The sequence below is a fragment of the Tachysurus fulvidraco genome, chromosome 3 (genome assembly GCF_022655615.1).
Source record: "Tachysurus fulvidraco isolate hzauxx_2018 chromosome 3, HZAU_PFXX_2.0, whole genome shotgun sequence".
In the NCBI taxonomy this organism is placed as follows: domain Eukaryota; kingdom Metazoa; phylum Chordata; class Actinopteri; order Siluriformes; family Bagridae; genus Tachysurus; species Tachysurus fulvidraco.
This window is the reverse complement of record NC_062520.1, coordinates 13,054,672-13,080,662: the sequence shown is the minus strand read 5'-3', so window position 1 is coordinate 13,080,662 and position 25,991 is coordinate 13,054,672. Positions and strand designations below refer to the sequence as shown.

Sequence of the window (25,991 nt, the reverse complement as noted above, 5' to 3'; positions counted from 1 at the left end):
TTGTGTGCTTCTAACTTTGTGGCAGCAGACTAAGGATGAACCACATATGAGTGTGATGTGTTTGAATTTAGACCAGGGGTGTTAATCTTCTTTACTTAAGGGCCGCCATCATAATTTTTATTTTGCTGTGGCCCAAAATGTCAAAAAAATAGTTAAAATGAACCCACACATTATACAGTATCAGTTATGCATTGCTTTAATAATCAACAAATTTTCCAATGAAGTTCTCTCTGATTAATGAAAATCGTGTTTTACAGTACATCTTTCACATCAAATCTGGGATGTTTTTTTTTAATGTATTATGTGTTGTTTGTGCATTATAAAATGACACAACCAAACTCAATTTGCAACAACAGAGACGCATTTTCTAAAACATAATGTATTTCAATAAGAACCGTTTTTTGGGCATTATCTTAAACACATACATACAGTATATGACATTACTTTCATAGGCTAATTTTGTGTAACAAGATTATAAAGATAAATAACAGACCTGTAAATGAGTAATTCAATACACAATAATCCATTGTCACTCAGTCATACTTTCATACCATAAGTTATTTTTTTTTCACACTGTAAAATTAGAGTTAAAAAAAAATCCAACAATTTTATTCATCTTTTCTGAAATTTCCATTTAGAAATTATTAAATGCAACCTTTTTTTTTTAATACTATAGATTACTAATTACTATAGATAACTGAACCAGGACACAGAAAATGTAATGTTCCAAGCCAGTTTACTTTCTATCTTGGTCATCATGACTAACCAGCCTGCATCACTCTGGTCAAAGACACAACATAGGGGCTAAAATAGAACAAAACCCTAAATACTGAGAAGGATCTGGAAATTTAGGGACAGCTTTTAAAATTAGTAAAATAAAATAATTAGGCTATAACAATACAGACACAAAAAGCTGTGACCCAAAAGTAAGGTGAGGTTTATTCTTTAATTCCACACTGCAACTGATCTGAAGCCACAAGGGGCAGCAGATATCCAAAACTCAGTCTCCTTCATCTCAGACAGACTGGCAGCTTGACTCCATGTGTTTAAGGTGGCATGTATGGCACAGCAGGTGGCCATCTAGTGGGTAACAGCGGTGCCCTTCTTCATCATTCAGCTCCATCTTACAGTCCTGTAGAGAAAGGAGCAGCTGTTTCAATTTCAATATTAAACACAGCCCTAAGTTCTAAAAACTACTCAAAAGAAATATATTCGTATATATCTTGCATGTATCTCTGGCAGAAATAAAGCTGTATCATTTGTAAGGCTGAGTATCAGTAAAAGATATCTTTCCAATTTCACTGAAGGGAACTCCACTTGTATCTACATTTATAACTGCTCATAACCGTGCTGGGATGTTGAACTATGTGTATCACTTCACTATTCTGTGTTCACCAAAAATTTTTCCTGCAATATTCACTCAACAGTCTCTAGAGTTTGGTGCAATAAAGAAAAACATCCAGAGAGCAGCAGTTCTGTGGACAAAAAAAAAACAAAAAACTTCACTGATTTTAAAAAGCAGCCTCATTGTTTTCACTCTACTGATCACTGTTTTTTTTTCTCTCCAAACAATAAGTCAAATATTAAAATATTAATCACTAATTAATTTAGTCAGGAAAAATAAATCATAATAATTTTGATAAAACATATTTAGCATAATAAGTTTTGGCAGTTTGAGTCACTCCAGACCTCCACATATACAGTTTATACAGAAATAAAGTGTTTATCATCAACTAAGAATATATAATTTTATAAAAGAATGAAAGGTGAAGAGTCGTTCTAGTTAACAAAGCTGTTTTGATTAGCAGATCCTAAATACAAATCCTGGAGTTTGCTGCTTTTTGAATGATTACTATACTGTTTCTGGCAGCTGCAGGAGTAGAATTAAAGATTGCTTTGTGTTAAATCCACAAATCAACAAGGGGAAAAAAAAACCGATTGATGAATAACTGAGAAATCTTAGAATATGTTTCATTCTGCCACTGCAGTGAAGGGAGTTGATGAGTACAATTCACTGCAAGCTCACTTTGATTGCGAGAGTTACTGTGCTCATTAGCTGCATATCAGAATACAGCACAGCTGGAGAGTGCTTCAGCTGAGCCCAACATGGCTGAATGTTACGGATCAAATGCTTTTCAAATGCCCTGCTTGCCGTAACAAGCTAATCGCTCGTTTGAGTTCTTACAGTTATATGTAAATATTTATTATTCTGACCTAAAAGACATCTGTAACTAAATAGATAATGTTATAAATATAAAGATAGGGTCATACTGTTGCTGTTGACCTAGAGGTAATTCAGCGTACATGTTTTTTCAGTCGTAATTTAACTCACCTCACAATGGTAGCATTCTACATGATAGTCTTTGTCCATAGATACCACTCGAATGGTTTCATCAGACCCCTGAAAGTACATACATGTGGGGAACTAGATGTGAAACACAGTTTGTTGAATTAACATGGCATTGTTCATGACATACTGTACACAAATACACAAAGATTCATATCACATACATAATATTTCCTAACTGTGGATTATAGTGAGTGTGGAAAACATCACTGCTTAACCTGTCTGGAATATGTACCTTCTACAACTAGACTGATAAGGAACATGATCTTTGCTGCTTTTTGTTCTGTTGTTAGAGATCTTTCTGTGTCACTTTTATTTCTAACCTCGCATCTGTCGTTATATATATTCTTGTATATCCACAGGTAAACAGCTTCTTATCTAACCATAAAACAAAACAAACAAACTACACTGCACTCGGCTCTCAAGGGGTCAGTGTAAAATTCCATTCAGGTTGGGTCAAAGCAGATAAACTGCCCCCCTGCCATAGTTCTTACTCCGGGGCAACATTACTCAGAGGTAATCACCAAATATGTTCTAGACCAGTGGAGGAGGGAGCAGGCAGAAATGGCATCATGTTTCTATGCTTGAAGAACAGAACTTAAAGACATTACACATTATGTGTACCAAAACAAACTAATCCAAATCCAAAGCCAAACTTTCATGAGTATTTTGGGAAACTCTATTAACGGTACATTTGATTTGAACTGAAATATTATGACACATAGTTGCAAGCATATCGCTTTGGTTAGTTCCCTGCCAGCATTCCAGTTAGTTAAGTGTGAATAACAGATGTTGAAGAAGTCCAAGTCAAGCCTATAGTCTTGCATTTAGTTAACACTCAGGTCATTTGTGTTAAGTTTTTTATTGCACATTAGGAAAATGATGCAGTATTATTTCTAAGGAAAGAACTGCAGTTACAGTTAATTTATTATTACATTATAAGCATTAGAGAATTCCAATTTGTTTAAGATAAACCCAGTGTATATAAAGCAAATTATTTTGATCAATCCGGGCCAGGATGACATAACCATTAAAACAGTTATGTAATCTATAATGCATGCAAATACTTTAGATATTAGTTCACTGGTTCAAATACAGTATGTTCCTTAGATTCAACTTTGATATAAAATGATTGTTTTTGTTAAGTTCAAGCAGCCTTACCACATTACTAAGTATGAGCTCCAACAGAAATTGCCAGACACACCACAGTGTAAAAAAATCTTGTATGCAATATGAGAATTTTTTTTTAAATCATGGTTCAAAATTATCCTTCTTCGGTCTAAAATTAATCTTGTGACAAATGCTAGAAACCCAGTCATATTGTGGTTCTTGGCATGCGTCCAAAAAGTGAAGTAGCCTTTGTTTAGATATGTGAAGTGGACATTGATTCATATATGCCTGCATATCTTTAGGATATCTTAAGGATTAAAGTGAACATCCACTAGATTTCAAGTCTAAACATCCGTCTGACTGGTTTCCATGTTGACCTGTCAAATGTTTAGCTGTTTCATGCCAGTTATTGTAGGATGCTATCGGTCACTGTGCTGTGGCAAGAAGCTGCCAAACATATGAATGAGCTCTCTTAGCTTTTCTTTAATACATTCAACTATTGTCAATATTTTTGTATCAATGTAAATTGTATTGAATGTGTCTAGTAGTCAAGTAATGTGTTAGGTTTAAAGGCTACATAACCAAGCAATTTTAAGTGTTTTTATATCCTTGAAGAGTTTCAGTTAGGTTTCAGGCCCCATCATAGCACAGAAACTGCACTTGTTAAAGTTACAAATGACTTGTTCTTATCTTCGGACCAAGACTGTATGTCACTATAAGTTCTACTTGACCTTAGTGCTGCATTTGACACTATAGACCACAACATTCTTCTATATTGCTTACAAAATTACACAGGTATTCATGGACAGGCTTTAAGCTGGTTTAGATCCTACCTGTCTGACCGATACCATTTTGTAGAATTAAATGGTGAATCCTCCAGTTTATTACCAGTTAATTATGGGGTCCCTCAAGGATCAGTTCTCGGACCTCTGCTTTTCTCTATATACATGCTTCCATTAGGGAACATTATTAGAAGACATGGGATTAGTTTCCATTGTTATGCTGATGACACAGTTATATATCTCATCAAAACCAGATGAAATAGCCACAGTGTCCAAATGAACTCAATGCCTTAGAGAGATAAAAGACTGGATGAGCTGCAACTTTCTATTGTTAAACTCTGATAAGACAGAAATACTACTCATAGGTCCAAAAACCAGTGCACAGAAACTCTCACAACTTAACTCCCATTTAGAGGGATGTACTGTTACTAGTAGCTCGACAGTGAAAGACCTCAGTGTTATATTAGACAGCAACTTGTCTTTTAAAAATCATATTGCCCATACTACCATAACAGCCTTCTTCCACCTTAGAAATATTGCCAAGCTGAGAAACATGCTGTCTGTATCTGATGCTGAGAAGCTAGTTCATGCATTCATGACCTCTAGACTGGACTATTGTAATGCATTACTAGGTGGTTGTCCTGCATCTTTAATAAATAGGCTTCAATTAGTCCAAAATGCAGCTGTCAGCGTTCTCACTAGGACAAGAAAGTATGACCATATAACCCCAATTTTATCATCTCTACACTGGCTACCTGTTAAGTTCAGATTTGACTACAAACTGCTGCTACTTAAGTACAAGGCTCTTAATGGTTTAGCTCCCATGTATCTAACTAGTCTTCTAACATGTTACAATCCTTCACGCTCTCTGAGATCACAAAACTCAGGACTTTTGGTAGTTCCCAGAATATCTAAGTCTACTAAAGGTGGTAGAGTGTTCTCGTATTTAGCTCCCAAACTTTGGAATTGTCTTCCTGATAGTGTTCGGGGCTCAGACACACTTTCCCAGTTTAAATGTAGATTAAAAACTCATCTCTTTAGTCAGGCGTACACATAATACATCCTATAGTATCATGCACTAGTACATCAGATGGGCACATTTTTCTGAACAGCAGATATGTTAATCCCTTTCCACTGCATCTCTCTTTGTACCCATCCAGAGGCATCCAGACATTGTACCAGCTCCCAACTCTGTCCTCTGTGGGACGAAGCCTTTGGACGTCCACTGAGCCGAGGTCGACTCTAAGAATCCTGAGACATCTCCAGTTAGACTCTGTGATACTAAGGAGATCCGAAGTCCATGATCCTTACACCAATACAACATTTAAATGACTGTATATTACAATCACACCCCCCAGTGTCACCCATATGAGGATGGGTTCCCACTTGAGTCCGGTTCCTCTCAAGGTTTCTTCCTTTACCAATTTAAGGGAGTTTTTCCTTGCCACTGCTGCCTGAGTCATCTCAGACTTGCTCATAGGGGGATAAATACATACGGATTGTGAACTATATACATCTAATAGTAACCTAGAATTTTTATTCTGTTAATTCTTATTTCTTTTATTATTCGTTATTTCCTTTATCATTAATTATGTCTACCTTCTGCTCTATGTTTATGTTCTGTAAAGCTGCTTTGAGACAAAGCGCTATACAAAAAAACTTGAATTGAATTGAATATTCAAACATGGACCCTAATCGTGAAATCTTTTTTTTTTTTTTTTTAAACACACAAACCTTTGCGATGAAACCCATGCTAAAAGACACAATGGCAATTCTTCCAGTCTCCAGATCATATATACTGTATACGACGAGAACTCCTCCAGTAGCACTAGCTTTGATTGCTAATGAATAAAATCACATGAAAGGCACAGGCACTTAAACCGTGCGAATGCTCTGGTGCTATAAAGCACGCATGCAGGAGGTCTTGTGAAATTTGATTTGTCTATAATATCGGTAATATGTGGGTTGTGGAGGAAGGGCTGTGCTAAACAGATCAGTGATTATATATACTAATGTCCATTTATTCTGAAGACCAACATTTACACTGTCTCAGAGCAGCAAGAGCCCTCTTTGAAACCACAGATTCCACACTGTGCTGTGGAAAATTTTGTGTTTACAGCTAACAGCTCCCATCCCCTGTGGCTCTGCAAAAAAGGAAAATATTGACTGTGTTCAATGGTGTGAAGGCAGGAGGCTTACCTCAGGGGGCAGAATTGGCTGACTGCATGCTGCACACTTAGGAGCAAGAACCCTAAAAATCAGAGTATAGTATTTCAGTACCAGAGACAGATGAACAAATCAACTTCGTAAAGAATCACAACCTCTTTAACTTCAATCAAACTTCTTTTATAACATTTTTCAGAGGGAATAAAGGATATAGTGATCTATGTCTGAGGACCGAGACAGAAAGTTAGACGAAGAGGTGGAGGAATAAAAGGTGTTAGACCAAGCTGCACATGTGTTCCTGTCTCTGTTCTTGTGAATAACGTATAAAATGAAAGAGTTGAGAATAAACCAAGGTTTATGCGCACATGGGGAGAATCTTTTAAAGATAAGGACTGACAATTTACTTCTTTCCTCAGACCTTCCTTGGATCTCACCTCACCTATCACAACACCTGCATTTATGAGGTTGTCTTTCAAGACAAGACAATACCTATTAGGGTAAGCCGGGGTATATCATATGACATATGACATGTTTTATCAATTGTATTTTCATTCCATTCCATGAAACAGGTGTGAGTTTGTTGCACTTTGAGTTCGTGTTTTTACACAATTTTGATGAATGAAAGCCAGTTTTTTTTTGTCTCACAAAAAAAAACAAACCTCACAACTCTCACAAACACTGTAATTACTTTTAACCAAATGTTTAATTTATAGATATAACAGATTACACACAGGTAGGAATGTGAGAGAGCTGAACAGACCCTGACTCAATCGCCACTCGGTACTCTACATAGCCCTGCTCGAATAAAAGAATGTTTGGACTTGCACCCCATAGAAATGAGTTGCTCAAATATCTTCTGTTGATCACGGTCTTCAAAGAGAATTAATTAGCCTCTGTTTTTATGTGGAGAGCAAGAAGGATAGTCAGAACAACTGTGTTAAAGCACAAAAATCTGTCATTGTTGTCAAAGCTGAAATATACAATGCCTTCTTGCACTTATTTTATGCATCTTTGATCATTTGCCATCCAGACACACACACACACCTGTGGTAGTCTTTGACACAGTAGATCTTGTTTTCTGTGTCCACAGTAAAAGGAACTCCATCTAAGCTCTCGTTACAGATGACACAGCGGAAGCATCCTGGATGGTAGGACTTGCCCAGGGCCTGCAGGATCTGTGAAAAAGCTCTTTGTTACAGATCTATAAAAATGCTCACTAATCAAAGATTTAACCATCCACAAATTAGATAGATCAGAGAGTTTAACCAAATTTACACCCATAACTGAACTGGTTGTACCAATTATAACACTGTATGTAAATATAAGGCTTTACTGTTGACAAAATTATATTCCCAGTGTCAGAGGGAAGCTTTCCCACATATTTTCAACAGCCTGATTTTATAAACATCTCTAGACACTTCGTCATGGATTTCTGAAGCCAGCCAAGAAATAACCATCAGACATGGGCATTCAAACAAGCAAATTTGATCTTATATTCATTTTTTATACTAAAATACTAAATACCACTGCTACACTCACCATATCCATGATCAGGTGGCCACATACATTGCATTTGTCAGCAGACTGCTGAAAGCCAGAGTACTGTGTGTCCAAAGAAGAGAGAGAGAGAGAGAGAGAGAGAGAGAGAGAGCAGGGATCAGAGAAATATAATCAGCCATCTTACATCTTAACAGCATTTTAAATACAAAGGCTCTGCAGATGTTTTGCTTGTTCATTAATGACTGATAATTAAAAAGGGCAAATATATTATTAACTTTCCTTTTGATCAGTTCCAGTCACATGACCTGTTTCTGATATGTTTCTGTATGTCTGGCCACAGGAAAGCTAGAGAATTCACTCACTTTCAAGCACCTATATCTTGATCTGATCATGGGTTTGATCCATGCTAATTCCCAAAAATATATACAGATCTGAAGTCAGCGCAGATAATTCCCAATCTAAGGCCTGCAGACAAAAGTTTCAGGGCACCTGACAATCTCACACACGTTTTTAAAAATCCAATTTAAGATTTAGTCCAACTTTGATGTTATAATAACCTCCACACTTTTAGGATGGCTTTTCACTAGGTTTTAGAGTGTCTGTGGATATTTGCTCATTCTGCCACAAGCGCAGTAGTGCAGTCAGGTGCTGATATTGGACAAGTTCCCATCCATCCTAAAGGTGTTCAGTAGGGATGAGATCAGGGCTCTGTTCAGGTCACTTGAGTACTTTCCCTTTAATGTTTGTAAACCATATCTTCATGAACCTTGCCTTTGTGCACAGGGGCATTGTATGCTGGAACTAGTTTGTGACTCTTACTTGCAGTGAAGGGAAATTGTAATGTTTCATCATATAAAGTATGACCCTGACATTTTGGCAGCATTTTAAGGAAGAACTACATATGTATGCAAAGGCCTGGTATCCACAAACTTTCGGCTATGTAGTGTACATTTAATTCACAATCCAACAGCCGGTGTTCTGTTTTTGAATGTTTATCTAATACATTTTCCTGTACTAAATCTATAAATCATTTAGATCTAAATAAACCCATGTCATTCATCTTCCTTATTTCCATTTATCACCACGTTATGACGGTAGTAGCAGATCTTAAATGTAGACCGTGCCACTAATATTTATGTTTGCTGTCATGGTTACATTATAACACTGTTTAATAGCATCATGAGTGTACATTAAAACTGTAATTAAATATTTTGACAGGAGCCCAAGTCTAAGAAAATAACATGCGGGCAAATCACAAGTGAACTATAAACTTCAAGCTCATAATGGAAATAGTTGTCTTTTGGTATATTGGACAGAACACCAAATCATTAACCGCTATTTAAACATTGATAAAAGAACAGCTCTCATTGAACAAACATACGCATCTGAATCTGTTCTAGTCTGGATAAGCCACACTATTTAGAACAGCCAACAACCTTACGTTTTCCTTCTCTGACTTCTAATAGTACTCAGAGCTCCCTGTACCAGAGCCAGCAAAACACTTAATGCTAAAAGGTGCTTGGTGGATTAAGAGTAAATTCAGTAAGTTGCTAACAAATGTCTACACAACTGAAAAGATGTTTAAAGCAGATAGCTTACCAGAAAATCCTCTTCGCAAAACACCTTCCCAGAGACATAGTAAAATGCTTTCCCCCTGAGCTTCCGACCTGCAGGTAGCACACACAATAACAGATCACATGCTGCATCACACACATCTGTCTTTAAAAAAAGAGCTTTGAGATGGGATTTAACAAGTAAATCCAGTTGTTAATTTTAAAAGATACATTTTTATTTGATTTGATTAAAAAAAAAAAAAAACTTAATCCATTAAAAAAAATGTGTTGTCATTTTCAGGTTGTGAGAGTGGTATTAAATTCTGGACCAACTCCCAACTTGTAGTCTCCATTATACATTCCTTTAAGGAAAGGGCATATTTTGGCTCAAGATATGAATATATTAATATAGAATTAGCATAAGGCAAAAAGTAATGTCCACAGGGAGTTTAGGCACTCGCCATTCTGTTCCAAGAGTCTATCGGCAGGAAGTTACTGGGTGGACTTCCTGTCTGAATTGGTTCTTATTTGGTTCTCCTTCTTCCATAACCATGAGCAGGCACACATGCACGCACACGCATACTCAAATGCGCACGCACATGCACGTAAGCGTACACACACACACACACACACACACACACACACACACACACACACACACACACACACACACACACACACACGCACACACACACACTTCCCACTCACAAACCCCCTGTCCCACAGGAAAGGGGAACATTCCACAATATTGTAAGGAGGGGGTACAGGGTAATGTGGTTAACCCTTACAGACCTGCAACACATCATCGATAAAAGGCCTTATTCATTTGCCTCCAACATGCAAACAGTACATATACTCAGCAGTTTTTCTGGGGTGAATCAGACTATTGTGTGTCTACAGTCTGGCTAACACCCAATAGAATGGCAACAAATATAGAAGAGTCACAAACCACTACAGCCGCATAAAAAAAACAGTTCTCAACGCTGTAACAGTGGTTAGCAATATGCAGCATTAGGAAAAAAAAGGAAATGAAGCTGAATCTGTGAGTAAAGTCAGGGTGTGGTGACTAAATTGTATGATCTCTTGGGAGATGACGGTTAAACGACAAACAGCAGTCTCACTGGGTTTGTCTAATTTTACAGAGCTCATCCTCTCTTCCTTAAATATTTTCTACCCACTCCTCTTATAAATTATATTCTCTTTAACACCATGAAACCTGGCTGTAAAACAGAAGGCTAGAGCATTTTTTAAATTAGCGTTCATGAATTCACTGTTTCGATAATATACAAGTCAACACAATCAAATTATTAATAAATTAATAGCCCATAGGATTAAAAGTTTTTTATCCGCTACAAAAAAATTTCTTAACAGCAATTTAGTCAAGTGTCTGATGCCTCTTTCACAGCATTCTTTCAAATGATGCAAAAATGATAACAAAACCAGTCCAGAATTTTACAAAGGCTCTATAAATTGTTTCTCTCTTTTTTCTATTTTTAATTATCTACATGTTTGATTATCCTTTTTCTTAAACACTTCAGTGGTGAACCAACAGCAGCAATCATCTATATATACCCTACTGATATATCTCTAATCTTTCCTAATATATCTCCTTCTGATATATCTCAAATTTTCCCTGGGTTTCTTTAAGACAAACATTCCAAAAGAAGAAATTCAGATCTGACCAGACTGTTCTTTCCTTTCCCATTTTTTTTTTCACTCTGTCTTTATCCCAGAGAGAAGTGCCAGAGTTTCCAGAAAGGCAAAGAGTAGTCAAGACTTAATACAAGATAAATAAAATGATAGATCAGAAAGTTCACTTTGTACTAACAGAAAATTCAGAGCACTAATATTTAGAACAGTCTTAGCAATTAATTCCTTTGCAGAAATACCGAACGAATATTCTGATTGTGTTGTCTTCTGGGTTGCCATAGCTTATACAAATCACAACAATCTGACATAAGGAAAATATCTATTTTAAAACTTATTTGGCTTGATGAACCTGGGATTCGTGCATAGATTCATAGCCCACAGCATTTTTTTCATTACTCAGATCAGCCCAGGGGACTTGGGATACAATCTGAAAAAACAAATACCCCCAAATACCCCATTATACCATCCACTCGAAACCTGAAAAAACAAAAACTTTGTGGAATTATATAATTATATTATTATGAATACAGATGGAAAAATTAACACACACACATACACACAGCGTGTATCTTAGACAGATTTAATATATATTAAAACTTGCTTTACTTTGAAATCATCTTCATATTATTTTCAATATAATTGAAATTATAGTTGGTAATGCTAATCAATATAATCATTTACTAAATTGGGGAAGTAGTTCAAAAGGAAACTGCAGGTCTTGTGTTACTGGGTGTTCAGACCTGAATAACAAATACATCTCACACTAAAGGGTTGAGCTTTAACCAGGATCAGGACAGCCCTCCTCAGAGTGTTCAAACAATCACCACCCTGTTCTCTCCAACAAACTGCTGGTAAAACAGCTGCCAAACGTAAAGCCTAACAGTCAACCCCGTAAAAATAGCCAATAAAGCAAAGGAAGATTAAATAAAGGAAATGGAAATTTTATATGTGATAAGGCACCACAGGTGGGAGATCAGAAGTCCTTGACTTACACAATCCCCCCTCAGTGCCCAGACCTGTAGATTCTTTACAAAGCTTCTCTATGGAAAGGATGACCCTTGGCTAGATGTATAAATAGAGTTAAAAGCATGCCATGCTAACCCATGGCTTGTATCTAGTACACTTCCTGTGTCGTCCCGTGTGTCTGGTATGTTTAGAAAAGGGAGGCCATAATCTGTCAGAAGGCCATCTCTGTTCGCTGGTATTTATGGCTTAGTGGGAGATTTTCTATCGATTCTCTTTCTGCTTTCCTCTTTTGAGAGCCACTGTGTTGCCAATATACTATTTCTAAATCCTATATAAGGCCATAAAGCTAATCTTCATGATATAAATGAGGCACTCATCCTGGTTTTGCTGTAGCACTAATTATGATTTTATGGTGCTGTAAAAATGTTGAAAGGAGTATCAAGGCACCAGTAGTACCAAGACTAACAGAATCCATCTTTCTTCCCCAACCTATATGAGATAAGTCTCAACAGAATAAATCTTTGACACCCCCCCCCATAAAACAATGAAATTGTTAAGTCTATATACTACAAGACTTTGTATTACAGCTTTGGCTCACTGTAATTTGTATCTGTGGGTGGCCTGGCCACTTAACAATGCACAGAATGGGACACTATGTCTTATTCATCTCCAGGGTTTTAATACATTCACCATTAAACCCCATATAACTGTGCACAGGACTAATTAAGCTTGCCATTTCTGGATTTAAATGTCTTTTTGGTGACGTATAATCAAGCCAGTATGTGCCTTATGTAAGTGAAGAATTGCTTCTATCTGGCCATCATGAAGACCTGCTGAGGTGCCAGAGAAATGGTTGTCCATTGAGGAAGATCTCCTATAACCACGAAGACCTCTGACCAAACCTGGTGCCATTGCTTTGGTCTATGCCTCTCACGTCCAGGGATGTATTTTTGCCAATATTGCTTGTTGTTTTGCACTGAAATGTGAGTCAGTTGAGTGGCTTTATATAGACAGAGATGTATGTTTCCTTACTATAACATTTTAAAAATTGTTTTATTATATGTTGACATGAAAGGAAAAAAAACCCTGCAGAAAAAATAAAAATCTGAACACTTCAGTTTTCAATGCACTGTCCAATAAGTGCAAACACCTCCAGGAGACTGGACATCCTTTCTTACTCTCTCATTATGTTCCAGGCTTACAGCCTCAAGCTGACATAACAAACCACACCGATATCCATCTGCTCATCCTACTCAAGGATCAGATACCCTTCTCTCAGGCTGCATTCCTGTTCAGCAAGACCCTTTTCTCAATGGAACAACACACAGAGCCATAAAAACAGCTAAACGCAACTTTATACACACTGATATCAGACAGTAGGTTGACTCAAACATAAGTAGACCTGTTTTAGTGTGACAGTTGATTCAGTGAATTACATATGAGGTAGACCTAACTAAGAACCCTAACTAAAGGAAACCTGCAAGAGGTCAGGACAAAAGTGTTTTTTATTTTCAAAAAATGCCAAGGATTAACAGAGACTGCATTTGCCCACAGCCCAGAAATGTGCATATATCCACTTGTTTGTGCCAAGTAATTATGGAAGAAATCGGAAATAGCGGATTCAGTCGTACCAGAGAGCCAGTGATGCAAATGAGAAGCTTAGGAATGCCTCAGCATATTTTCCTTTCAGGAGTTTTTTGGCACCGATGCATAGATGTGAGTGCCAAGTTTAAATAGAAGGTGGTGTTGATGAAACTGGTTTAGAAGCATGTATGTTGTTCCAAACATATGGCTCCTGTTTGGAACCATCAGTTCCAGCAGCACCTGGCCACACGCCACATCACAGCATGAACTCTGAGCCCACACACAATGCAGCCAGAACAGCGTTGAAGCCTGACACCTCCTCAGTGACTACCAGTGGTGTGGCCAACAGTGAATTTTGGGGTGGGGGTATGGGGTGGAGAAATATACTAAATAAATATACTAAACAAGTTCACAGATCTGTAACATGATTTTGTCTTTTGGGTGGATACTAGACAGTATAATGATGTAGAAGACAGTATAGTGATGTATAGTAGAAGCAGTGATGGAATTAAAACTGAATTTTGATGAAATAAGGCACTGCCTATTCGATTCAATTTTATTTCTTATGCACTTTTAACAATGGACATGGTCACAAAAGAACTTTATAAAAATACTTTTATAAAATTTACATTAAATTCTATCTATGGTCAACCAATCTCACCAAATTAATAGCTTTGCCCTAAAATGCCTCTATAATAGTTCCACTGAATATGATTAAAATAACATGCTAATAATAGAAAGAAAATGAAATCTTATTTTATAAAACCAGATCTACACTTTATGATTTTTCCATTGTGTAGTGTTTAGTTCTTTAGACTTTTTTTTTTTTTTACATCTTCTTGGCATTACTTAAAAGGAGACACACCCTAAAACCAAATGAGCAAGCACAACCAGTTTACAATGCTCGCACAAGGCCAAGATAGGCAGCACCATAAAACAGATAGGCAGCATGTGAAAACAACAGATGGGTTTTTTATATATAGAATCTAAAGGATGAATGTTACCTGGTTCAATTACTAACCCATGCATCCTTACACAAACACTGTTAACTCAACTGCAGAATCAGAAATACATCCAAGCCCAGGCACTTATTTTGCCAACTTTGCCAATTGGCACGATCAATTCTACTGGTGCTATGTGCTTGATGGTGATTTTCACAGACAGCTGACTCTTCTTCTCTATTCAGTTGGGTGAAAAATAGTGACTTATGAATCAGCTGCAAATTACAGCTCTAGTGTTGTTTCTGTGCTTCAGTATTGAAGTGCTGCATATAAACTAAGTGTTTCCAAAACAGAGTTGTAGTACTTTGGCACTTTAGTCTCTATCAATAGCACTTTACTACTCTTTCTTTCTCTTGTACTGTAGTGCTGGGGCTCAATAATTCTCCTCCCCCTCCTATGATCAAGGATAAATGGATTTCAATGCACATCAATAAATAGACATGTCCAAAATTAGACATACTGTATGCAACCATTCTTGATTTCTACTACTGCAATATCTTGCTGCTCTCTCTGTAAGACAGCTTTTGTTATTGCTTCAACCCATGTTCCTACTGGGAAAAGAATATCAGAGTACATTACGCAAGTCTTATTCAAGCTACTTCGGCTGCTTATAGTTCTGCACTGACTACAATTTCATGGCAATGATGTTTAAAGCTCTAAATGATTTCGCTCAAGCAGATCTTTATGATCTCATCAAGTGATATAACCCACAGTGAGCACATTGCTCAGCTGAGGGAGGTCTGCTGTTAATCTCAGGTATCAGTCACAGCCCATTAACTCTGGAATAGCACTCAGATTCCTACCTCTATGAGATGTTTTTAAAATCACACAATATACTTTTCTGAATTTGTAGTAATTGGTGTAGATCTAAAGTGAATAAATTTCTTTAAGTACGTTTCAGATTTTGGCAAAAAAAATGATAAGAGAGAGCATAAATAAAAAGCAATAGCAAGTTTGAGAGGTGTATAAAATGAGGTACTTACTGCAGGCACTACAGGTGAAACAGCCGTCATGGTAGAGGTTACCCATGGCCTGGCATGCTTGATTGGCTCCAAATACAGCCTTATTGCATTTCACACAACTGCCTGGAAAAAAGAGCCACAGTACAACTATATCAATTCTGCCCTTATTATTACATGCAGTAACCAACATTGTGGCAAGTGTGGCTGAGTGGCATCATTGTGGGTTATGGGTTTGATCCCACATCAGCATAATAGCAAACAAAAATCGCTCACCCGGTGCCCGTTCTCAATACTGATCGTGTGTCATTGGGTGTGCATTTAACTCCGGGTTAATTCAGACATGTTGCCTCGGTCACAACATTCCCCTTAACACCACTACAGTTTAAAAAAAATCATTTGCAATATATTTGCACTCACTAATGCTACAGCTCGTGTGTTCAGATTATAACATGAAACATGACATTGGGCATGAAAATGCCCGTTGAATAAACAAATATAGGGAAAACAAAGATGGGAGGCACAGCATTCTGGTAGCACACTGTGTCATTATGAGTGGAAACATAATCCACTTTACTTGTTTGAGTTGGCACACATGTTGAGAGTTCTGCCACATGATCAGTGTAATCAGATGCTGTTGGGTTCCCACAGAATACTGCCAAACATGACACATGCACATACCCACACACGTTCTCTGTATCAACAGGATGTGGGAAGGATTATTACAAAGGTTGAGAGAGATAGCAAAGGAACGAATCACTGAAGAATGAAGGAAAAATAGCTGTGTTATATTTAACCAAATTAAATTAAACGACAGCAGTGTTAATTACTTGTGTCATGTCATTAGGTCGATTATTATGAGTGTTGGCACATTGCAACATGGCCCTGATTACTGTTATTTCCCATTTTACTAGTTAAGTCTTCAGTGTGGGGCAACACTACAATTATGGCTCTGTCACAATAATCCCTCTCACTTGGTGTATAGTAAAACCATGTTAAAGAGCAAAGGGAAACTGAGCCCTTTATTATATGCCTCTGTTAACCTTCTTTCTTTTAACAGCCAACTGTAGACAGAAGTTCATAATGCAGACAGCTTAAATATGTCAATCCTCCTGGTTACAAACCATCCTAATAGAAAAATAAAATTGAATGTGCTATTCTATACAATTTGGTGCCTACTTCTTGACACAAAAAATCTAAATGGCAATGGCAGCTAAACTATCAAAATGTGTTTTTAACAGAAAGAAAGTAGAGCTGAATGACATGATCACAAGAACTACAGCGTTGCTAATGAAACGCCAAAAAAGAAAAAAACGCTGCACAAAAGTGGTCTTTGTTAGACATGTGTACATAGACTAGGCCTTGCAGCGAGAGTGTGAGAGCAGATGAGGAATGGCATGACTTTCAGCATAAAGCTCAGTTAACAGCATTAACAGAAGAACTTTCTCCTTCAAGGTACAGAGGAACGTCAGGGATAGGCTGGAATAAACACCCACAAAGAAGCCTCTGTTCTCTCAGGGTTCAAACATCACGCATTTAAGCTCTGCCTACACCCTTTCTGCCCACTCCAAACAAACCACCCCTGAAGCGTGAAGCTATACTAGAGGACAACTACCACACCCATACTCGCTTTCAGCACAATATTTTCCATACAAAAATCCCACAGAGGCTAAATTAACTACGATGCTCTTTAATATTACACAGAAATACACCTGATACTGAAAAAATGTGCTTTTGTGTTGGTGTAAAATAACTGATCTTATAGGTAGGTACCTTAACATTAATTTTCTGCCTTGTGGAAAAAAACTAAAATTGTTTATATTCTAAAGATTAAAATGGTGTTTAAATCCAATTTCAGAACTTGAAACCTTGGTGCCCAAAAACAAGTTCCATTATTCTCTGAACAATGTATATTACAGTGTTAAAATACATACCAAACTTTCTAGAGCTTAAAAATTTCAGTCCCACTTTTCAACAGCTGAATTCCAAAGAAGGGAACCCAAAGCTAATATGTCTTTGATTCTTTAGCTTTTCTACAAAAATTCTTTCTTCAAGCATTAAGAGGTTCTTAATGCCTTATTCAATGCCTTGCCATGTTATGTCATGTCATGATATTCAATTCTGAAAACCAGCATGTGTAGCAGATCGTCATATCCCCCCGACAAGATGACGTGCTCAGCCCATGTTGTGCCCTACAGTAGGGAAAGTGTTTGGACTCCATGCACATTTTCACTTTCCTGGGGACTTCAGAACACAGCTTCAGAAAGTGCATACACCATTTCCCATCTGTGTATTATCAAGTATTCCCTTGAGCATGCATATGATTTGGCAACTCCAGTGTTGAAAGTGATAAACAGGACAACATGCTTTAAAGAGACAGGCAAAATTCCTTATCAATATTTTTATGAAGTGGTCTTTGCTATAAAGTTGCAAAATATGAGTGCTTTGGTCTATAGAAACTATTGCTTGATGATACTTTTAGGAAATGTTAGAGAAGGAGCATGTGTTAAAGGACTCAAAGGACTTTTTGACTCATGATGACTAAGTTACAAGCCACCCTCTTCAGATTACTTTTGAGAGCCATCCTCTTCAAATTTCTATTTTTGAGAGCCACCCTCTTCGAATTTCTTTTTAAGGGCGTCCCTCCAGCAGTGAGCTGCAGTTAGAACTGAGATGATCACAGAAAAGAAATCACATAGGCCTACATAAAACAAAGCAAATCTTGAATAAATATAGTGAATAAATCTTGAGAAACACCCGGTGATATAAAGGCTCACTGAATTCACACAATTCAAATGTTTCTATTGGTTCTACATGGCTGAACTGAGAAACATGAACATAATTAGTTTTCATAAATCCAACATGATTTGATCACATATATTCAAAGCCAAGCGCACCGGACATGAGAATCAAACCCCAAACAGGGGTGTTTTGGTTACAGCTGCACTATTCTACCATCCGTGTTTCAATAGCCTTAAAAACATAAAACTATAGTATACATACATAATATAAACTATAGTATTTAATACTGTAGTTCCCATCTGTGGCAACATCATGAGATTTTGCAATATAATACTTTAAAACTTTTTGAACTCATTTTAAATAATTCAATTTAGTAATTAAAAAGGTAAATAGAAAAGTAGGTTTAGTGTAATCAATAAAATCATTTTTTTAACAATGTAATACTTAAAAAAAACATTTATATGTTCAATTTACATTAATCTGACTTCTTTTTCAGTGCATTTATGATTATTTATTGAAGAAGACAGGGTGGGACATACAGTAATGCCTGTGTCTGTGCACAGGATCTTATAGCTATTGGCAATTCTTAAAGGAGTTCTTCATGGTACACTTTTTTTCAGCTCTTTGTAACTAGGAAAAGTTTTAGGATGTACCCTGAGGAAAGTTTTTCTAAACAGGAAACCTGTCGAAAGCACAAAAAGATTCGTATTATTGTTAAACTGCCCGTCATTGCACCTCTCTAGTTCTCTGAAGGGGAATTTTTGCTGTTTATGGAATCTAGTAATAAGATATCACAAAGAGAGAGAACAGATATCAAGCAGTTGGGAGAATTAAGACAATACCTGCTGGCATGTTTGCTCCTTTCTCTTTTCCTGCTCTGTTTCCCATCATATCTGATCATCATTTTATCCTGAAGGAAAAATGTCAGATACACACAAATTGTGCTTAAATGTCTAGAGAGAGGTGATCACTACATCTCCTCTCTTTGGATCTACTACTGAGCCACTGACTCTTGGACGCTATAGTGCTTCCCTATGGATATTTAATCATAATCTCTTGGATCTGGCCCAAACTTTCTTTAAAAAATACTGCAACTGCTTTTCCAGACATTCCTCAACATCCCCCTGGTGAAGCAGTTTGGCTGCATGTTCATTTTCCCAGAACCATGCCTTGCCTGTGAGCTCAATGCTACAGGTAATATAGCTTAAAAGTAAGCGCTTGTATATAATTGAGAAAACTTTGTAGAAAGAAAAGCAAAGATGATGTTTTTGAAGGCAGCTCTAATGTTACACTAAATCCTTTTTTTAAAAATTGGACTGGATTCGGCTCTAAGTGGCCTGAACCAGGATAAAAATGTTACTGACAATGAACGAACAAATGCCAGCTTGTAGGACTGCACAAAATATTGTGTACATTGTTAATATAATGTCAAAGTTTATAATACGCTATTACAGATGCTTTCTAAAGATATATTGTGTACTTATACAATATATAATTTTTTTCATCCTGTAAAAAAACAAACAAAAAAAAACAGAATAAATGCATTTTAATCTTTAACTATGAGACAACACTACCTCTAACTAGTTTCAATTCTGTATAAATATTGTATGGGAATATGCTATTTTTATCCATGTTCTAGCCCATAATAGAAAGGAAATGAGATGGTTTCATGTGTTTCAAAACGGACATAAAAAGCAATTGTCAGTGACCACAAGGTACAAAGACTGAGAATAGACACAGTGATGTCAACTCTCACCCTCTGTTCACTGGAAAAAGACAGAGCCATGAAAAGCAAAACCCAGTTTTAAAATATGTTTAGGCATCAGCAAGGCCAAGCTCTCCATTCGTCACTCAGACCATTTTGTGGCCTGACAGAATGAGTCAGAATGAGCCACAGTATGGAGTGTGTGGATGGGGCTCAGGAAGACCTGAGAGAGGACAGGCTGTCAGTCCTACGCATCAAATCCTGAATGTACTGTTTTTCACTTAGTCACAGCAAAAGCTGTTATCACTTAGTGCTTTCATGTATATATGTACACAATAAGTCATGCTGGTTGACATACCTGGTGATGCAGGCTAAACCTTAGAAACACTAAAAGAATGTCAGTATGTATGCTTCTGTAACTCTTGTTAACTAAATAATCTTTAAATAATGCTTATGTTGATCCTGTAAACTTCCTGTCATCACATCAGGAAAAAATATCTTTATAATATGAGGGCTAGGACAGAAATATTTGCTGTGTTAAGCAGCCTAATGCAGAAATGATCAAAGTCTGAAATCCTGAAATACAGGAAGGATATGATAACAGGAAGCACAGACATCAAGATTACATATGAAAGTAAACTGTGATATTCACGAACCAGGACATTTACCAATTCGATTTTGACACAGATGTGATCACTGACATTGATTTTCACTGTTATGTCTTTATCTGTTATGTCTTTAAGTCTTTATCTGATTCACTACATTTATATGTACAGTGTGCTTTGAAATAAGTGATTTTAGTGGTAAAAATTTATGTCTTTATTAATGTCTATAGTTGATCGTGCTATGAAAAGGCCCATAAAGGTGCAATGAGTTTGAAATATAAAGGATCCTATCTGTGATCAATTTTTTAAATTTGAACTAGACTTATTAAAGCTGAAGCAAATTCCCTAAGATTTAGTGCAGAGGTTTTAGGGCAAGCTGAAGAGGTTAAAGGTTGATGAAATGAAAACAAACAAACAAACAAATAAATAAATATCCAAAATCTAGGATTAACACTAGAAAGTAAATGAAATCCCTTAGTCTGGAGACATACAAACAACAGGGACAAAAGTTATCATTTAGACACATGCTTGACTACATCACTTGACTTGGACTCACTCCACCCTGCTTCACTCACACTCACTCTTTCTCACACACACTGTGAAGGTCAAGTGGAACAGACAGCTTGTTTTTCAATCAGTGGGCTGTTAAATACTGTTCTGCAAAAATTACAGACAAGAAAAAGATTAGTCGGGAGAAAAAAACATGACAGTGGGAGTGATCACATCTAGCTTACCAAAGTAGTCAGCCTTAGGCTGGGCATCCATCTCCTTTTCCAGGCGTTCAGTCAGAGCTTCTAATTTTATTTCGGCTGCAGATGGCCCAGGCTCGGGCTGTACACAGAGAGCATGGCATGGAAGTCTAAGTGCCTGAGGAGGGTTGTGGGCATCGCTCTGAGCCAGCTCTACAACAGGGTTCACTAAGTTGTCTGGAACAGTCGGACTGTTATGGCCTTGAGTGTGGCACAGCACTTGACCTTTAGGCTGATGTGTTTCTGGTTGGCTTGGTGCTAGTGGGGACAGCTGAACAGCAGAGCACGTCCCAATGTTCTGAGCAACTCCATTACGAAGTGGGTCTCCATAGGGCTTCTGAGGCACGATGGGTTCTGAGTGCTTAGTAAGGTTCACATAAGGAGAAGACTTGAGGTGAGACTCTGGTTCTCGATGAGCACCTGTGGCTGATGGATGGAACCATTCAGGTGTCCCAGTCGGTGTTAAAGATTGGCTTGTTGAGTTCTGACGCAGATGAGGAGCTGCTCCATGGTTCATACTAGTTTCAGTTGAATTTGAACTCAAGCTAAGGGTAGGTGATGAGATCTGGCACTGAGGATTGTTCTTTGATGACCAAGTGCCATAAAGATTGGCAGGAAGAGACACAGATTGTGGATAAGAGTTTCCAGGTTCCACAGATGGATTATGGCACGAGCGTGAAAGGTCTTTATTGTCATTATTGCTTCCATAGACAAAATCCCTGCCATCATGTGGGCTGGCTGGATAATGTTTCTGTCCTTCATAGCATATGGTCGGTCCTGAGAGAATGGGTGGTTTAGATGCAGCTTCATGTCTGGAGCTACTGATAGGCGGTCTGTCTTTGGTGTAAAATCTGTCATCTGCTACTTTGACATGTCCACCGTTTATCCTTTCCGCCAGGTTGTTTCTCGTCATGTCTTCGTGATGCTTCTGCATGTGAATTTTGGTCATTTTGGAGGCGAAGACTCTCCTGGTTTCCTCAAAGTCCGGGTTATTTCCTGCGTCCCTCTTCATGCGGAACAGTCCGTCTTTAGACGCCTCGTACATATTCAGGTCTTCGATAAATTTGCTCGCTTCGAGCCCCAAATCTTCGTATTTGTCCATTTCCATGGATTTAAAGTGCAAACTAAAGTCAACTCAAAGTTCGCTAAAATATCGTAAAACTGTCTTGAGTGAAGAAATCACTTCTCAATGCTCATTTTGTCCATGATGCAAAGTAAAGACACAAAGGTTCACTCACCAAAGTTTACTGCTTATACCCAGTCCCTGGAGGAATAAAGAGGAAATAATAAGAATAATAATCCGAAAAATAGAAAAAAAGCTAAAAAAAAGTTCAAAAATAATCCTCATGAGATACGTTTCTATTAACGAAAAGGCGAAAGTGAGCGGAGAGAGTTGTGTGTGTGAAAGGCATGGAGCCGGAGTGTGTGTGTGTGTGTGTGTGTGTGTGTGTGTGAAGGGCATGGAGCCGGAGTGTGTGTGTGTGTTGAACTAAAGCACTCAGGCAGACAGGATGCTGTCCGCTTTTAAACACACACAAGTGAGTGAGATCAGTCTTACACAGTCCGAGTCTCACTCCAGACTTCTGAGAGATGAGATTTTATACTATTATACCATAATAAAGACAGTACACAGTTACATAGGCGCAATAAGCGTGAACGCGCCTTTCAACTTATACAGAATGTAGCCTGTTTTTTATTTAAAGGCACAGTACATTTAAAAACGTCAAGTGGCAGGCAGTTAACACGTGCTCTCTCTCTCTCTCACACACACACACACACACACACACACACACACACACACACACACACACACACACACACACACACACACACACACGTGTATGGGTAGAGTATGGGTAGAGTATTGATGGAAATATGCTTGATAGCATGGCTTAATAGTATAATAATGAAAGAAATTGTTATGAAGAGATACATTTTTTAGTTTAAATCTGTAAAATGCATTTCTTCAAAGCAAACTCTACATTTGATAATTAACGCAACAAAACAAAACCAACAAATGCCACCCACACACTTTAGGTTAACTTATAAATATCACTAATAAAACTATTGTTTCCATAAGTGCACAAGGTACCCAAGTACTAAGCTTCTAAGCTAAAAATCAGTTTAAGATGATTTTAGTGAGGCAGAAATCTAATTTAAAATCTGCCCATTTAAAATACTAAAATTATATACTGAAATACTTTTTTTAAACAAAAATACAAGGGAATAATAACCAGATACACTATATGTCTAAATGTTTGTGAACACCATCTTCCCCAAAGTTAGTCTCTTCTAATAAAATTGTACACTTCACATTAAATATTATTAGACTGCATTTAAAAATGGAAATAAATAAGCAATCTAAGCTATTTTCTATGCATAGTGATAATTTGGTTTGAGACACACAAATGCATACTTAAGATGTGGGAACACATTTCACTTATTTAGTGCCCTTTTTTTGGCAGTTAGTGTGCCAGCAGTCTGTTTTCTTATTTTGCCATCTCATTGAATAATAAAGTATCAGTGTATGTGGCCTGCAACAGCCAAATTACCTAACATAGATGTTACTTCATCATAATAATCCTTGCGTTTACCACCCTCCCAGCTCTGGGAAAAGCTGTAGACAAGCCATGACTTAGTGACTGTGTGAAACAGCCCTGCCCTCTTGTTTATTAAAGAAGCCTAACCACTCTGCTATAAAGACTTTAAGGTAGTAATGCCTTTTTTTTTTTCCCAAAATGGAGGCCTACAGACTATGAATCATGCAGCTATTCTCACAATGTGCATAAACCATTGCAAAAGTACTGAGTGGTACCTTAGAGCTACTGTATTTGTGGTATAACTCACAAGTTAAAGGTTTTATAAAATTACCTTGACCAAGTGAAATTAGTTAAATAATAAAAATGGCTAGTAAGGTTACATCTCTCATTGCAAAGCCACGCACAAGACAAAAAGTCCAGGAACAGTAATCATTTTTGCTCTGAATATGAAAGAATTGAAATAAAATAAAACAGTGGAGATCTGCATGATTAGGAGAGACAGGTGGCACATAACAACCTCGGTTCACATGCCCCTGGTTTCACCCCAGCCCTGTGTGAGAAAACACACACCGCTCCAGCTGCAAGCCACACATTCCACCACAGCTACACTATCTGCCGAGTGAATACATGGAATGCTTGGACCATGATAAAAACACTCATGTGGCCCAACACACTGCTGGATACACTGGACCAAACATACATACATGTATACACACTAAGTGATTCTCTACAGCCTGACCATATATAAAAGTATACAGATAAAGCTATTATTAGGTTAATTCCTTTAGTTTTTTTTTTTTTTTTAATAAAATCTATACATAATTTACTACTCCAAATTTACTACTATGTATTCTGTGGCTTCATTATGGTTATATGTAAGTATGTAGCCTAGTGAACCAGAATTAATGCATCCAATGATAGAGACTTAAGCACATTTGTACGTCGCTCTGGATAAGGGCGTCTGCCAAATGCTGTAAATGTAAATATGTGTTATTAAATACAGTGTATATATTTACAAATGTATAATTAAGTCTTTATTTTTTATCTCAGTGTTGTCCTGATTTCGGATGGTCCAAAGAACAATGAATGACAGTAGGTCTTGTGTGTAATATGAATCACAAGAGAGTGCTAGTGGAGATGATGAGGGAAAGTATTTTCCTCACAACCAATAAAAAAAATGGCAGAATCAAATTTCTAAACATATTTTGCAGGCATAAATGAAAAAAGAGCATAATCTTACTATCCTTCATTTTAATTTGCTTTCCTCACACAAATGTGTCCAAAATATTGTTATGGAATCCAATTAGCACAGGTGACAACATGAACCAGTGGTATCTGTAAGAACAGACTGTGACCTGTTCAATTAGTTACATAATTCTTTGTCAAAAATATTGCCTAAACCCAATGACATAACACTCTTTGTGTTTCCAGGCCTCCAAAACCCAGTCATGCAAGTTCACTGCTTTGAATAGATGACATTTTCCAGTTGCCACCTGCCTACTTCAACTCAAAGACTGTATTAATTAGTCAGGTGAAATTCATTCACCTTTGGTTTATGGGTAGAGGATATGATGGAAATATACATAAAAACATGGCATAATTGTATAACAATAAACTCTTATAAAAAAAATTGCATTTCTTCAAAGCTACATTTGATAAGGCAAAAAAAAAAACACCACTCACACAAAACTGTTAACTAATAAATGTCACAAATAAAACTATACAGTTTCCTTATTGTGTACTGTATTTCCATTAGTGCACACAGGTACCTAAGTACTAATCTGCTAAGCAATTGAGGGTTAAAGGCCTTGCTCAGGGGCCTAAATGTGGCAGATTGATCCTGAGATTCAAGGTTGCTTCTGATCGGATAAGCTACCACATCCCCAGATTGAGATGATGTTAGTGAAGCAGATGTCTAAATCAAAACCTGCCCCTTTAAAATACGGAAATCACTGTGACATAAGCTCATAACTGAAACTTCCAAAGAAACCAGATTCCTGCTTCAAGTAAAAGTTCATGAACACAGGATAAA

General features: G+C 37.2%; 1 protein-coding gene across 2 annotated transcripts; it reads right to left on the bottom strand.

Moving 5' to 3' along the window:
- Nucleotides 1-180: 180 nt before the first annotated feature.
- limd1a (LIM domains containing 1a) lies at nucleotides 181-23,103 on the bottom strand. 2 transcript variants are annotated; one of them, XM_047811515.1, is made up of 9 exons: nucleotides 22,978-23,103; nucleotides 21,405-22,683; nucleotides 15,643-15,744; nucleotides 9,505-9,572; nucleotides 7,945-8,007; nucleotides 7,450-7,580; nucleotides 6,439-6,490; nucleotides 2,333-2,401; nucleotides 181-1,132 (listed from the first exon to the last, which is right to left on the bottom strand). In XM_047811515.1, the coding sequence occupies exons 2-9, from the start codon at nucleotides 22,525-22,527 to the stop codon at nucleotides 1,016-1,018; spliced, it is 1,725 nt and encodes a 574-aa protein (XP_047667471.1). In that variant the 5' UTR covers nucleotides 22,528-22,683; nucleotides 22,978-23,103; the 3' UTR covers nucleotides 181-1,015. The 2 variants fall into 2 exon arrangements, with proteins under 2 accessions (XP_047667471.1, XP_027005456.1); XM_027149655.2 differs by lacking the exon at nucleotides 22,978-23,103 and having other exon boundaries at nucleotides 21,405-22,918.
- Between the last annotated feature and the right edge of the window lie 2,888 nt (nucleotides 23,104-25,991).

Bases quoted from the DNA above. Each gene is read 5' to 3' on its own strand.
- limd1a (XM_047811515.1), bottom strand. From the start codon at position 22,527: ATGGAAATGGACAAATACGAAGATTTGGGGCTCGAAGCGAGCAAATTT. The intron at 7,581-7,944 runs GTGAGTGTAGCA...GCTTTTTCACAG, and splicing joins GCCACCTGATCATGGATATG to ATCCTGCAGGCCCTGGGCAA. The intron at 2,402-6,438 runs GTAAGCCTCCTG...ATGTACTTTCAG, and splicing joins AGCCAATTCTGCCCCCTGAG to GGGTCTGATGAAACCATTCG.